This window comes from Vulpes lagopus, chromosome 15 (assembly GCF_018345385.1).
Source record: "Vulpes lagopus strain Blue_001 chromosome 15, ASM1834538v1, whole genome shotgun sequence".
Taxonomy (NCBI): Eukaryota; Metazoa; Chordata; class Mammalia; order Carnivora; family Canidae; genus Vulpes; species Vulpes lagopus.
Window position 1 is genome coordinate 21,727,385 of NC_054838.1, and position 16,241 is coordinate 21,743,625.

General features: G+C 37.9%; 1 protein-coding gene across 1 annotated transcript; it reads left to right on the forward strand.

Moving 5' to 3' along the window:
- Positions 1-1,584: 1,584 nt before the first annotated feature.
- On the forward strand, positions 1,585-10,350 carry LOC121476150 (olfactory receptor 51G2-like). Its single transcript, XM_041729885.1, has 2 exons — positions 1,585-1,627; positions 9,434-10,350. The coding sequence occupies exons 1-2, from the start codon at positions 1,585-1,587 to the stop codon at positions 10,348-10,350; spliced, it is 960 nt and encodes a 319-aa protein (XP_041585819.1).
- The last annotated feature ends 5,891 nt before the right edge of the window (positions 10,351-16,241 follow it).

Consider the following 16,241-nt stretch of genomic DNA (forward strand, 5'->3'; position numbering starts at 1 on the left):
GAAAACTACACACATCTAATGCTATGAACACTACCCTGCAAAGACTTTAACATCTGTTACTATTGGGATGCCTTGGTAGCTCAGTGGATTAAGGGTCTGACTCCTGACTTCAGCTCAGGTCATGATCTAAGGATAGTGAGACAGAGCCCTATGTTGAGCTCCACATACTCAGCCCAGAGTCTGCTTCAGATTTTCTTTCTCCCTTTCCCTGTGCTCCTTCCCCTGCTCATACTCACTGTCTTTCTCTGTCTCTGTCTCTGTCTCTCTCTCTCTCATAAATAAATAAATAAATAAATAAATAAATAAATAAATAAAATCTTTAAAAAATTTGTTACTGCACTTATATGTATATATATTTTTTATTAGGTAGGATCCCTGTCTTGTTGGAGCCCAGTGCAGGGCTCAAAGTCACAACTAAGAGATCAAGGCCTGAAATGAGCTCAACAAACAGTCGCTCAACCAACTGAGCCATCCAGTGTCCCACTACACCTCTATTTTGATAGATATGCCAAACATGACATATGTTGAAAAATCATGGAATTATATAGAAAAAGTCCAGAAGATACACTTCAGGGGAGATAAAACACATAATGTTTTATTATCAATTTTGTGTTCATATTTTTGGAAGAAGTCATTAAGAAGACTCCACCAATGGTTAACCCATGAGCTAATGAGCTAGACCCAGGCATCACATGCTCCTCACCTGCTCCACTGTATTGGAAATATACATTCTGCCCACCATTCCTGCACTAGGATTTCTTCCAATGACTCAGCCTTGACAGAGCAGTGTGTTGCTGAGACTACCTGGGTGTTATATAGGACCAAACATCATGAAGGCTTCTATATAAACTTTAAAGATTCCCTTGTGTAGGTGTAGAGACCAACTCATCTTGTGACCACCAAATAGTAGTCTCATATGTAAGTTCCCCTGCTTACTAAATGTGTCACCTACTTGTGCAGTATCTGTCTCTTTCTTTAGTTTCTTCCTTCTGTCCATGTTTGAGGCCAGTGTGTAAACTAACAATTGATGATCCATCCAGGAGATGGGGGAAGTGGGTCGTGGAGAAGAGGTGTCAGCATGGAAATCTGGAGTTGGCCATTGACCTCTGTTTGGGGAGGGTTGGCCCAATGTCAGATACTTGTGGATCACATGGGAATACAGGGGCACCCAGAGAACATCTCCCGGTCTAATGCCTTTGTTTGAGGAATTACATGTACTGAACTGTGGGAATCACATGACAGCCACTGTGAGTAGGAATCTACTCTGGGCAGATTAGCAGCCACTGATGCCCAGCTAGAGGCTGAAATTTGAGCTAGAAAGTTGGAGAAAGAGCTTAGGTTAGAAAAGGACATATAGTTGTCCATGACTCTGCTAGCTTTGGAGTTACAGTCAAAGTGGGAGAACAGAATAATGTGTTGGAGAACTTAGGGTGCCATTTTGCAGAGCAAAGAGGGTGCAGACTGCCATGGATTAAAGTTTGAGGGTTCTTATCAAAGCCTGATTTGGTACTAAGAGGTGGAATCCATGGGAAAGTGAACAGAATAAAGGATACGATGCTGTGGTAATTGACAGTGAAATGGACAATGTGCCCCACTCCTCTAATAAAGAAGGAAAATTTAAATAGTAATTATCCTAGACTTCTGATAAGTTGGTTGGACTTTTCTAAAAGGACTAACCCCCTGGCATGAAAAATGGGAAGCAGAAGGATAGGTGGTCATGAATAAATCCTTGTGTGGTCAGAATATATGGAAGATATTTGAGTACCTGCAGTGTCCTGAAGGAGTCCTCACTGTTTTCCATTTCTCAGCTTATAAGATGATGACATTCACTGGCCATCAGGAAGCTGCTGCCCTAGCTTGGGTACAAGCTCTAGGAACTGATTCTGCATTAGATTTAGCAAATTATTGCAAAGAAAAAACAGACACTATAGTCCAGCATGGAATGGCATATTGCCAAGGATGCCATATTGCCCTAGAATAGTGATTCGATTGATGCAGTAACAATGTGTTTTCTGAACAACACCCAAGGCAGCTGCCAAAGGAGTCTGGCAATCCACCAGAGTTCCTAACTGGTGCAGGATTAATAAATTAGTGAATTTGGCCCCATTTCTCTGAGTGAGGATTCCAAATATTCTTTTGTTTGTGTAAACACAGTGTCTGGCCTATCCCAAAATTTCAACTGTCACCCTATAAACAGGGCAGTCTCCATAAGGGAATTTTAAAAGCTCAGTATCATGTATAGATAGCCTCATCAAATACATAAGGATCGGGGGTCACACTCCAAAGGTCTTTATACACAAGACCAAGCAAAAGAACAAAGCATTGAATGGAGGTTCCATGCTCTCCTATTATCTATAAGTAGCAGGGTAGATAGAAAGGAAGAATGCAATATTAAAGCAGCATATTAAATTACTGACAATAAAACCACCTTTGCTGGGAGGACTAAAATACTATTCCAGGTTTTCATACACCTGAATAATCAAATAATCAACCAGTGAGGCCTATTGTCCCATTTGCTAGAATGGGCACCTCGGCCAGGATACTCAACACCATAAAGCAGTGCGCCCGCAGGAGATGGCAACCACTCACTCCCTACTCTATGTGGATCAATGTGCTATATTGCCAAGAGCACCAAGTTCCCATGTGCCTGGGAAAGGTATTACCTATTAGAATTAGCAGTGGGCTGGCCCACCAGGAGATGTGAGTTACTTCACAGCTGGGTGACGGAGAACTACTCAGCTTTCACTGAGATCTTGTTGTCCTACTGTGAGCCAGAACGATGCAAGCATACTCTATCAGGAAGGGAACACCCATGTCTGAAGGAAGGGAGAAAATGGGGGTCTTTTTTGGCATGTCACACCCTGAATGGATCTTCCAGCTGACAGTACTGTCTCCCCTGGCTCACATGCTTGCTATGTACAACCTGGCTAGGTCCCTAAAGCTGCCAACCTCTCTCTCTCAAGGCCAAGGGGGTACTTTGGGTTTTTCACTGTACAATCATTTGGCCACTGTCTTTGTTCCCTCCCCTGGCCTGGGAGGTACTATAGCACATATAGATGGCCCTACTAAATTCGCTCCAAAAATTAAATGATAGCCAGCAAAGCCTGTCTTTATTGAGAACTAAAAAGTTTCCAATGAGAAAAGCTGTCCTCCAGAGTAACATGGACATGGATATTATCACTGTCTCATCTGTGCAATTATCCAAACAGAATGCTATGTCTTTATATATCATGAGTCTGCCAATGTATCATCTTTATTACATTACTTGAGGACATAAGTGAATGCCCTGAGTGATTTGACTCCTGACCTGGGGAACTTAATACATCAGTGGTTTGGATCATGGTGTCTTGGATTTTTTAATTATTTTGGCAACCATTATCATAATTTATGTTTTCTCTTCCATGTGCCTATACTGTTGCTGTGACATCTGTTTTTAACGCAGGCAGACAGTCCCCAAATATCTGATGGATACCACCAACTCCATGCTCCTGGTTCACTGCTAGGGCACATTGCAGAAGAGGGGGCAAGTGAGATTGTAAGAGCCCATCACAAGGGATGGAGTGTTAGAGGAGGTCAAGAGGAGGTGACACCCGACTGACCCCACCGTTGGGCCTGGGCAATCTCAGGCTTCTTACCTAATGCCCATCCCCAACCTTGGGATGGATTTTCCACTCACATTTTCACATTAAGAGTTATTCCAAAGACAAAACCTTGAGAGAATAAGATGTTAAAACCATCTGGATAGTCTTATCTGATTGAATCCAGTTAAGGTCTCTTTACGAACTTTTAAAATTCTGAGGGACAGATGTAGAGGTAAACTGTGTTAAGAAATTAAAAAGGCTTTATTTGAAATAAAGAGACTAAAGGCTCCTGGGTAACTTAGCCAGTTAAGCTCCAATTCTTGATTTTAGCTCAGGTCATGATCTCAGGGTTGTGGGATTGAGCCCCACTTTGGGCTCTGGGCTCAACAAGGAATCTGCTTGGAATATTCTCTTTCCCTATACACCTGCACCTACCCCTCTGCCCCATGCATGCATTCTCTCTCTCTCTCTCTCTCTCTGTCTCACACAGAAATAAAAATAAAAATAATAAAAATAAAAAAATAAAAATAAAAATAAATGGACTAGAGACTACCTTTTCTTTTCTAATGTATACACAGTATACAGTATTTTGAAAAAAAATAAAAAAACTTCTGAGGCTCCAGCAATCCGGGTGAGGGGCAGTCTTCAGAGACATTTGGGAGGATTTATCTCCATTTGACCCCCATCTTAGATTGTTCTGTTACTAAAGTGTTAAGTCGAAAGAGTTCTGAACCTAATCTCTAATTCCCAATAGCTTCTTTCCCTGACACTGTGGGAACCCTATTGTCTTCTATGCCTATGGGAGTCAATATTAGAAAACATGTCTATAGCTGAGCTCATCTGGAAAAGCTATAAGACCCTGAGAGAACTGAAGGCCTCCCGGGGTGAGGTGGCTGCTCATCCTCATCCCCACAGAACCCATGGTGAGGTAAGGCAAGGCACCGTGGATCTCATTTGTGTACTACTTCAGATGTTAGTCTTTACTCCTTAAGGCTCATTTTATTTTGTATATTTGCTACTTGAATTTACACCTATTCCATTAGGCACAGGAGGCTTTCATTTGATCCTGATCTGAGCCTGAAGGCTCTCTTCCCTGCCTTTTTCCAACTTTACCCAGGACACTAACGGGAGGTGCACACACACGCATGCCACACGGATGGGCCGACTTAAGGGGAGACAGTGTTCACTGTACCTGGGTAATGTCAAACCTTAAAAATAAAATGGCCAGTTGTTTTAGCAGCAAAATGAGTTTCAAAAGGAATAGTGGAGAAATTACAAGTTGGGAGAAGCAAACACTGGCAAACCATAGGCAGGTCTGAAGAGACCAAGACAACGTAAGTTTTTATTCAGTTTCAGGAGGACATTGGGGAGGGCTGTATGTAAAAGTTCAGGGAGGCACTGAGGGGTGCACTTGACGGGATGAGCACTGGGTGTTATTCTGTTGGCAAATTGAACACCAATAAAAAAATAAATTTATTAATAAAAAAAAAAGTTCAGGGAGAAGGAGAGTTGGAGGTTTTGCTGGATTCTCATTGGCTGCCAGCAGTGGTTAGTGTGTTATTGCTAAGGTGGGGCCAGGGGACAGGGAATCTTCCTTCCTTTTCTGAATAGCAGGAGATAAAATTCCTTGTGAAAAGTGTCCTATCCTTTCAAAATAATTCTCTTTGCAGGTTATGCAGGCTGCAACATACGTCAGCTGCATGAGAGCACCCTCTTCAGATATTCCTGGCTCCATTGTAAATAAAGGTTCTTTTACTCATTTTCACACTCTGAACAATGAAGTAATAATGCTGTGTTTCATTCTACAGATAATCATCCAGATGTCAAGGATACAAAAACTTACATGTTCATGTGAGTAACTCCAGGATCAAAAGGTAGATAAATCATCTTTAAAAATGCAATGAATCCAATAAAATATTAGCCAGTCTTCTTAATCCACAGATGTGATAGAATTGCATTCTTGAAATTGTTCTCATGAAAATCTTTAAAGTTTTAATTATTAGGAGAATGACAACATTTTTTAAACTTTATAAATTAATGAAGATTGCATCACACATCTCTAAGCCAGGCTGTCGTGTGAGGATGATTATTGCGCTTTTTTCAGTAGAATGGGACATAGGACATTTTTAAAACATATGTTCATTCCCTTGGCTAAATTTATGAAAGTGATCATTTGTTTTATTTGATATTTGCTTCAAGTCATTATCCCCTCCTTTGGTCTTTTGCTTATGTCTTTATTAACATATAATCCTGCACTGTCTTTGACTTTGATGTCTTAGGTACCATTACCTAAGTATGTATCATTACATACTTAGTTAGTATGTATCATTTTCATAATGTCTGTACTGACACACATTCTGATTACTTATGCATTTAAGAATGGAACACTTTGAAGGCTACCACTTTTAGACAATTTTCTTCTTAGACATTTTGTGCTCAATTTCATATCCAATCAATCACTGCAACATTTGCTACCCATTCCCTACATTTTCCTCTCTCCTTTCTTGAGGGTCAATAGTCAACACACTTCATAGACAGCGAAACCTGTATTCCTGCCCTGCGTTATCATATAGACACAGAGAGAAGAAACTTAAACTCTTGCTGAGGGTTCTTTTTCTGATTGACTATAATCAATGCTGTCACTATGATTATCATCATCATCAACACTGTTACCATTATTATTAGCTATATCAATTTATATTTAAAGTGAAAGTCTTTTCAGCTCACTTCATAGTACTTAAAATTTTTCAAGTATTGCAATCTTTCTCAATTAATATAATATGATCAGGTCAGCATCAATGTTACCTGTCATTACTATAGGTTTGCTTGTGGCTTTTTTTCCTTTTCATTCTTTCTTTTCCTTTTCTATTTCTCTCATGTGTATGTGCCTATGCAGTCAGTTAAGCAACTGTCACCTCTACCATAAACACAGATATAGAGAAAAAATAGATTAACATGTGAAAAAAGCAAGCAAAAGATCTTGCATATGTATTCTACAATTAGTTAAATAATGTAGTAAAAACGAGCGCGTATTTCATTTGATACTATCCACAGAATCAAATGTTAATTGCATAGCAGTTCTCATAAGTGATGTGAATTAAAATCCTACTTAGGACAGAAAAATACTACACAGAGTGGTATAAAAATAAGATTTACTTATGTCTTATAATGTGGTAAAAGAATATAGACAAAAAATTTAATGGATATTGGGAATGACTCATGATTCTTATGGGAATTAGAAATGATTCTCATGGGGAAACATCAAAATAATTCAAATACTGGCTGGTAAACACACACATGCACACACACAGAGAGAACTCAGAGTTCATTAACTGCCTGCTCCTAGACATAATTTTAGGATTTTTTTATGCTTATGATCCCAAAGTACTGAATATTACCTAGGGTGGAAAATCAGGTGACTCTCTTGTTTCTAACTGAAATTCCAGGAAAGGAGATGTTTTAAAGGTCATTCCTACCCATAGGTTTTACTTCTTTAGATCTGTTTGTGTAATGAGACCAAGGCCTGGGGAACACTGCTTTCTTTTGAGGTTTTGGTTAACTGTACTCTTTCTAAAGATGCAAATTTTCCCCTACTCACTAGATTCACAAAATGAGCAAAGGAGATGTTAGATGCAAGCAACCAATCATCAGTAAGTAGGAAGGAAATGTCATGCCATCGTTATAGGAAGAATTCATGGGATCGTCTTTATGAAATGTATGACCCTCAATTCCTAATTGTTCCTATACACAGACTCAACACAGACTCAGACAGTTTATCTATTTCCTTTAATATAGCAGAGAAGTAAGTGGCACTTTCTTGAGAAATAGTGTTAGTAAAACCAGTATTTCTCAGAAGATTCTATGTACCAGACTGGGTTATAAATTCTTAATATGAATCATCTCATCTCCTTCTCACAGAATTCCTATGTTATAGAGATCATTACTGTTACTATCCATAATGCAGAGGTAAAAACCTAAGTTCAAAGAGCTTAAATTACTTGCCCCAGACCATACAGTCACTGAACCATGCAGAATCCATGATTTTCTTTGTTTGAACTTAGGGGGTTCATTCAGAAAATCAGCACCAGGATGGCAAAATTCATGGACTGTGCATTTTCTTTCCTCCACTGAATCAAAACTCTGTCTTGCTGCTTAATAGCTTTTTCTGAAGAAAGTCACTTTCCTTCTAAAAACTTGAAACTTCACCAGAATAATATGAATGGATGAGAATTTTTTCACAAGAGTTGCATACATTTTATGGAGATGATCTTTAAAAGTGTTATAATCCCAGAAGTATGGTGTTATTCCCCTCAGTAGAAGTTAGCTATGGTACACCCCAGTTTCCCAAACAGGGAAATAACCTTGCTGAGAATAATAAAATGTTGCCATGCAATAAATTGACCGCAATGCAACTAGAATCAGCTTTAGAAATATGAACATGATTATTCCATTTACCCTCTCAAAAACACACACATATACTCATTCAAAATTTAGTGCCTTTGATGGGGTGAGCACGGAGTTTTATACTGTATGTTGCAAATTGAGTTTAAATAAATTATTTAAAAAATAGTACTCTTCCATTTATTCAGGAATAATATCAGAACTTCTTAAAATGACTTGCTTTTTCAATCCTGTTTCATAATGCTTCTCATATCAAGGGTTTATTGATACCCCAAATTTTTCTGCAAATTATTCTAAATTCCAAGACTTTTCAACATCTCCTTTGCTCATGGTTTTTCTCTCTTTCTGGAATTCTCCTTTTTCACCACAAAGCCCTGTGTGGCACTTTTTCTCCTGTTTAGGATCTTTTAAATATGACCTCAAATATTCTCTGCCAAGGTGTTTTCCTCAACACATGAACCTTGTATTCTGTAGCAGAGTAATCTGGTTCACTCTATATTTTGACTTCAGAGGGCAGTTTCTAGCATGGGTGGTATTGTGAGCACATACTCATTTTTTAAACACTTATTTGTTAAAAATAAATTTATAAACTTAACCAAATAGATCCTCCTTGCAAAAGCACTTAGAAGAACACTTACGTAACTCCACATCACTTAAATATTTTAAAAATTTAAAAAAGACTTAGTTCAGAGATCAGAAGCGATTTAGTGATCATGATGTAGCTAGTGTCAGATGACAAATAGAATATTGACTTCCTGGACTCCAGTCTTGTTCTTTGGTCCACACTTTCAAGATTAAGTTAAGAGAGAATAAAGATACAGTAACAATAGAGTCAGTATCATCTCCCCAGTACCTTGGGATTATATTTTAAGAAAGACTCTATCTAATCAGGGATATGAGGCTGTTCTCTCTGCAAAGATAAGATTTCTATATGGTGGACATTCACACTTTCCTCCTTTCAGCCCTCAATTCCCTTAATGGCCTCAAGAGGGAACATAAGCATAAGAATACTGGAGAGGTTTTTCTACTTTCCACCTATCTCCCTAGACTTTAGTCACTGAACTAGTTTTAGATTGTCCTCTCCTAGCAACCATACCACACTTCAAGTTAGAAAATGTTAGAAAAATTCAGAGACAACATTTCCATATGATATTTCATATCTTGATTAAAAATAGGGTTATATGTGGAAATTAAGTAGCTGATATGAGTCTCTTATTATGATCTCTCAACTGAAAGTTTACTAGTGTCTTCATGTTTCTCTTTGATGACAGCTTTGAATAGGTGGTGAAGGAAATTTATGTACTCAACAGCATAAGCACAGAATGTGAACTTCATGACATAAGGATCATGGTGATGGTGTGCTAATCCAGACAGTTTGACTCTAGCCACAAAGACTACTGATTACTTCAAATGACACACCATGGTCTTTTTCAATAGTAGTACCTACAGACCCTTTCTTCTGAGTGGTTTCCCTGGTCTGGAAGACTCACATCCAGTGATTTCCATTTTGTTTTGTGCCCTCTACCTGGTTGCCCTAATGGGGAACATAATCATCCTGGTGGTTATTCGGGTGGAACGGTCACTTCATGCACCCATGTACTTTTTTCTCTCCATGCTGGCTGCTACTGACCTGGGACTCTGCACTGCCACCCTACCCACCCTGCTCCAGCTTTTCTGGTTTAATGTTTGTGAAATAGACTTTGATGCCTGCCTCACCCAGATGTTCTTCATTCATGTGTTTTCCTTAATGGAGTCAGGCATCCTCCTCACCATGGCTTTTGACCGCTATGTGGCCATCTCCAATCCACTCAGGTACACTACTATTTTGACTGAGTCCACCATCACCAAGATAGGTGTGGGGCTTCTGCTACGGGCTGTGGCTGTCATCCTCCCAGGACCCTTTCTCATTAAACGACTCAGCTTTTGTAAGGCTAATGTGCTCTCCCACTCATACTGCCTACATCCAGATATCATTAAGCTCTCCTGTTCTGACCACCGAATAAATAGCATCTATGGCCTCATCATCATTCTCATCACCTTTGGAGCAGACTCTGTACTCATTCTCTTCTCTTATTTGAAGATTCTGATCACTGTTCAAGGCATTGCCTCCAAGGAAGAACAATTCAAGGCCCTTAATACTTGTGTGTCCCACATCTGTGCTGTGCTGCTGGTGTATATCCCTATGCTGGGGGTATCCATTATCCATCGCTTTGGGAAACATGTTCCACCCATGGTGCACATTATCATGGGTTATGTATACCTATTGATTCCTCCTGTTCTCAACCCTGTTGTATACTGTGTGAAAACCCAGGGGATACGCACCCGTATTCTGGGTAATCTACTGAAATTACAGCAGAGAGTACTTTAGGATCAAATGTATTTCTGGAATAATCCTTATGAAATCAACTTCTAACTTGAGCAAAGAAACATATATCACTAGAAGAGTAATTGTAGAAGAAGAGTAGATTGTTCACAATCTATATGTACATATTTGTTTCTCGTATGGAAGTTGTTGAAGACAGTAACAATATCTTATGACTTTTCATTTCCCTCAGGTGGCTCAAGGAAGACAGATTCAAAATAATGTACAAATAAAGGGTCAGTTCTTAGTCATCTATGTTGTCAGAAAGCCCTAATATCCATGGAAACTAGCAGATTAGTAGGAAGATGTAGGATGCAAATCATAATGTATTAAGTAGAGTCCATGCTATCACTTGACCCTATGCAGTCTGCAATGTAGCTTCTTATGATATCTTCCATAAGTGACTCTTCCATAATATTTTTACTACCTATCTTTGAAGTTATATAATTTTCTCAGCTTTCACTCTTGAGAGTTTTATCTTTAGATACTACTTTACAAATATGTTATCAAATTTTACTATGCACCGAATCAACTTCTTTGACATCTAATGATAGGCTCACATATAAAGCCTAGAAAACGAGGCCAGAAATTAAAGGATCGACTGAATATCTAACATGAACTGGGGTAATGGCATGCCAGGTAAGACGCTTTGTCTCACATTTTTATTTTCTAACTAACATTCTCCTGATATATGAAATTATGTTTGAAATTATGTTACTAAATTTGGATAAAAGTAGGCTATTGACTCTTAGTATCTGTTGGGGAGTATGCTGCTGAGAATATTTGATAGAGGAAGCATGTTTTTCTTTGAACAGTACTCACTTTAAACAGTTTTTGCCTTCAAGTAGTTATTAAAATAATGGTAAGAAAGAGAAATAACTGCCTCAGGTCCTTGCATTTGCAGGTTATCCTGCCAAGAATAAGAAGGAGGTACTTTATCAGCCAGTAGTTTAATTTCCCAGAGGCTCTAGGGTGTTATATACATTCCTCACTCTCAAGTTTTGCTGATTTCAGTGGTTTTCCTGTATATAATGAAGGAAACAGACAAACAATCTAACAAAATTCTGCAACATTATTCTTACAAAGATTTCTGGACATGAATAGGAAATTCACAGTATTTCTAAATGGTTGTATGGTAAAGTAGAAGCTTATAATTCTAACTCATTGCCTTATGTATGCCTGTAAACAATCCATTGCCAGCCCTAGACACTCTGTCTAGATGTTCTGGAAAGATAATGGGTATTTCTGTATTGTTATTTTTAGTTTATATCATTTATATCATTCCCAACTCTGGTTTTGGAACTCAATGCCCTTATCTGACCTGGGAAATAATATTTATTATTTATTTATTTATTTATTTATTTATTTATTTATTTCTGTAGAATATGTGAGTATCTCTTTTATTAAGATGGGGAACAAAATAAATAAGATGGGGAACATGTATTTTTCACTGAGTATTCATACTAACAAGAAACCCAGCATACATGTGATCTACAATATATATGTTGAAAGTATAAAGAAATAAACAGTCACAAATTATTTGAGACATAAAACACAAAGTAGACAAAAAACAAGGTCATAGTCTAAACAAAGTAAAATTACATATATCTCATGAGTGATAGAAAAAAGCAGTTGCATAGATGATTTTCTTTTGGAGCAACAGGATATTTGTGATTATACATGATTCTCAGATGAATGGCAAAGGTGATACTGAGACCTATATTTGGTATGTAGGAAAATTCTTCATGAATATCATATTATTAAGCCCTAACTTGAAAATTCCTCAGTGAAGAAGGCAGCATAGTTTTATATTATCCAGTATTTTCTGACTGATATTTAATAATTTCTTAAATCTTGCAATGAAATATTTCATAGGTGTCAATTGAAGAATTCTATGATGATTTCAGATTGATGTATTAAAACAGATGACCACTAAATCACTTTGAACTAAGAGGGTATGTGATTTCAAAGTTCAGGAGTACCTGAAGGAATAAATATAATTTACTTAAAAATAAAAATATATAGGAGGACAAACTGAATTGATTCATGTCTCTAACCACTGAATGACATCATAATTATTTATCTTCACTAAAGGAATATTCTTATCTTATTGGTATTCTCTAACTATTACAATAAATTGTCTCACATCTCTGGCTCATCAACATTTAATTAGTCAATTTTTGTTTTTTCCTCAAGTAAACATTTATGCATATACTCCTTTTAAGGATTTATTTATTTATTCGAGAGACAAAGGGAGTGAGCAAGTTGAGGGAGGGGCATAGGGAGAGAATCTTCAAGCCAGCTCCCACTGAGTGCCGAGTGTGGAGCTTGATCTCACAACCCATGAGATAATGACCTGAGCTGAAACCAATAGTCCAGTGCTTAACCAATTGAGCCAGCCAGGCACCCCCATAGACTCCTTTTAATTAATAATGTGTATATTTCTTTAATGTTATCATGTATACTCTCCATCAAAACTCATGGCTAGCAATGACAGTTTATATACTCTTGTCCTAATTAAGGTGATATATCCATACACATTAATAGTTATTACTTGACCATTGGAAACTATTGCCTTGGAATTAGGATTATATACAGTAAGAAGAATGATCAAAGGAAAGAACAAAGAATTATTGGAGTTGCCCATGAATTTTAATTGAAATTTGGGTAATCCAGTAGCAGTCATAATCATCTTTTTCTCTTACTTTCCTTTATAAATTGTATGAAGAATTTGGGAATCTGTGCTAAATCATCTTGGGAATAAAAAATTTATTGTAGTGCCAGCTTTGAGACAGGGGTACCTGACATAGGTGAAATAGATCTGTGAAAGTAGAAGTATCAAAACCCCCAAATAAATCCAAAGACATTTTTCTACTAGGTAAAATTCAGAAATGTTAAAACAAGGAACCTATGCTTGACTTTTATCTTTTAAAACTTAGCTGTGAAAATGTCATTACCTATCTGTGTTTCTGTGCACACCAGCAATATGGACACTTTAAAACTACTGGAGGGAAAAAAAAACTACTGGAGGGTTTCCATATCAATTTTATAGAACTAAGATGTTTTTGTGACTCTTTACTCAGTTCCAGTGTCAGTAAATTGGAAAGATAAATAGAGATGATGGCAAAGAGAATAAGCCTTCTTTTTTTTTTTTTTTTTTAAATTTTTTTTTATAATTTTAATTTATTTATGATAGTCACAGAGAGAGAGAGGCAGAGACACAGGCGGAGGGAGAAGCAGGCTCCATGCACCGGAAGCCTGATGTGGGATTCGATCCCGGGTCTCCAGGATCGCGCCCTGGGCCCAAGGCAGGCGCCAACCCGCTGCGCCACCCAGGGATCCCGAGAATAAGCCTTCTATGTATTCTAGAGTCAGTGGAGTTTTTAATGATTCAAGGTAAAAGGAGGATTTCTGCAATACTTGTTTCCTAAACTAAGTATGTCAACTCCCCTTTCTTGACTCTCTGCTCTGTTGTGCATCCCTCATGGTACTGAATCTGCATCTCCATAATTATGTTGTTTTCTCATCTTTAATCTACTTGACAAGATGATAGTATTCCTTAAGCCTGCATAAATGCAATGTGAATGGTAAGAACCATTAGGCAATAGCAATGGTCCTGAATCTGGTGATTAAATAAGCCCTGAAATTCATCTAGTTCAATCTTCATGCAACACTGAAATTCCTACTCCAATATATCCGACAATTTTTCACCAGACTGACTACAAGTATTTTTAGTTTAGAAAGAGCAGAACATAGCACACCATTGCAGATACTCTTAGGAACTCCTTATGAAAGCTTGTATAGAGCTACCCTAGATACAGCTAAAATAACCCTAGGTATAAATAAACCCTCTGAGAAAGAGGCATGCTAGTCGGAATCAGTTTCCCTTCTGACTTCCTTAATTCCAGAAAACTAATTCCTATCTTCAATCACTCTCTCTCCCTATACCCTCCTGTAATGCACATTTGTTAGTTGTCTCTTTTTTTTTTTTTTTTTTTTTTTTTTTTTTTTTTTTTTTTTATATATTTTATTTTATTTTATTTTATTTTATTTTATTTTTTTTAAATTAACTTTTATTGGTGTTTAATTTACCAACATACAGAAAAACACCCAGTGCTCATCCCGTCAAGTGTCCACCTCAGTGCCCGTCACCCATTCCCCTCCAACACCCGCCCTCCTCCCCTTCCACCACCCCTAGTTCGTTTCCCAGAGTTAGGAGTCTTTATGTTCTGTCTCCCTTCCTGATATTTCCCAACATTTCTTTTCCCTTCCTTTATATTCCCTTTCACTATTATTCATATTCCCCAAATGAATGAGAACATACACTGTTTGTCCTTCTCCGATTGACTTATTTCACTCAGCATAATACCCTCCAGTTCCATCCACGTTGAAGCAAATGGTGGGTATTTGTCGTTTCTAATTGCTGAGTAATATTCCATTGTATACATAAACCACATCTTCTTTATCCATTCATCTTTCGATGGACACCGAGGCTCCTTCCACAGTTTGGCTATTGTGGCCATTGCTGATAGAAACATCGGGGTGCAGGTGTCCCGACGTTTCATTGCATCTGAATCTTTGGGGTAAATCCCCAACAGTGCAATTGCTGGGTCGTAGGGCAGGTCTATTTTTAACTCTTTGAGGAACCTCCACACAGTTTTCCAGAGTGGCTGCACCAGTTCACATTCCCACCAACAGTGTAAGAGGGTTCCCTTTTCTCCGCATCCTCTCCAACATTTGTTGTTTCCTGCCTTGTTAATTTTCCCCATTCTCACTGGTGTGAGGTGGTATCTCATTGTGGTTTTGATTTGTATTTCCCTGATGGCAAGTGATGCAGAGCATTTTCTCATGTGCATGTTGGCCATGTCCATGTCTTCCTCTGTGAGATTTCTCTTCATGTCTTTTGCCCATTTCATGATTGGATTGTTTGTTTCTTTGGTGTTGAGTTTAATAAGTTCTTTATAGATTTTGGAAACTAGCCCTTTATCTGATATGTCATTTGCAAATATCTTCTCCCATTCTGTAGGTTGTCTTTTAGTTTTGTTGACTGTATCCTTTGCTGTGCAAAAGCTTCTTATCTTGATGAAGTCCCAATAGTTCATTTTTGCTTTTGTTTCTTTTGCCTTCGTGGATGTATCTTGCAAGAAGTTACTGTGGCCAAGTTCAAAAAGGGTGTTGCCTGTGTTCTCCTCTAGGATTTTGATGGAATCTTGTCTCACATTTAGATCTCTCATCCATTTTGAGTTTATCTTTGTGTATGGTGAAAGAGAGTGGTCCAGTTTCATTCTTCTGCATGTGGATGTCCAATTTTCCCAGCACCATTTATTGAAGAGACTGTCTTTCTTCCAATGGATAGTCTTTCCTCCTTTATCGAATATTAGATGGCCGTACATTTCAGGGTCCACTTCTGGGTTCTCTATTCTGTTCCATTGATCTATGTGTCTGTTTTTGTGCCAGTACCACACTGTCTTGATGACCACAGCTTTGTAATACAACCTGAAATCTGGCATTGTGATGCCCCCAGCTAAGGTTTTCTTTTTTAAAATTCCCCTGGCTATTCGGGGTCTTTTCTGATTCCACACAAATCTTAAAATAATTTGTTCTAACTCTCTGAAGAAAGTCCATGGTATTTTGATAGGGATTGCATTAAACGTATAAATTGCCCTGGGTAACATTGACATTTTTACAATATTAATTCTGCCAATCCATGAGCATGGAATATTTTTCCATCTCTTTGTGTCTTCCTCAATTTCTTTCAGAAGTGTTCTATAGTTTTTAGGGTATAGATCTTTTACCTCTTTGGTTAGGTTTATTCCTAGGTATCTTATGCTTTTGGGTGCAATTGTAAATGGGATTGACTCCTTAATTTCTCTTTCTTCAGTCTCATTGTTAGTGTA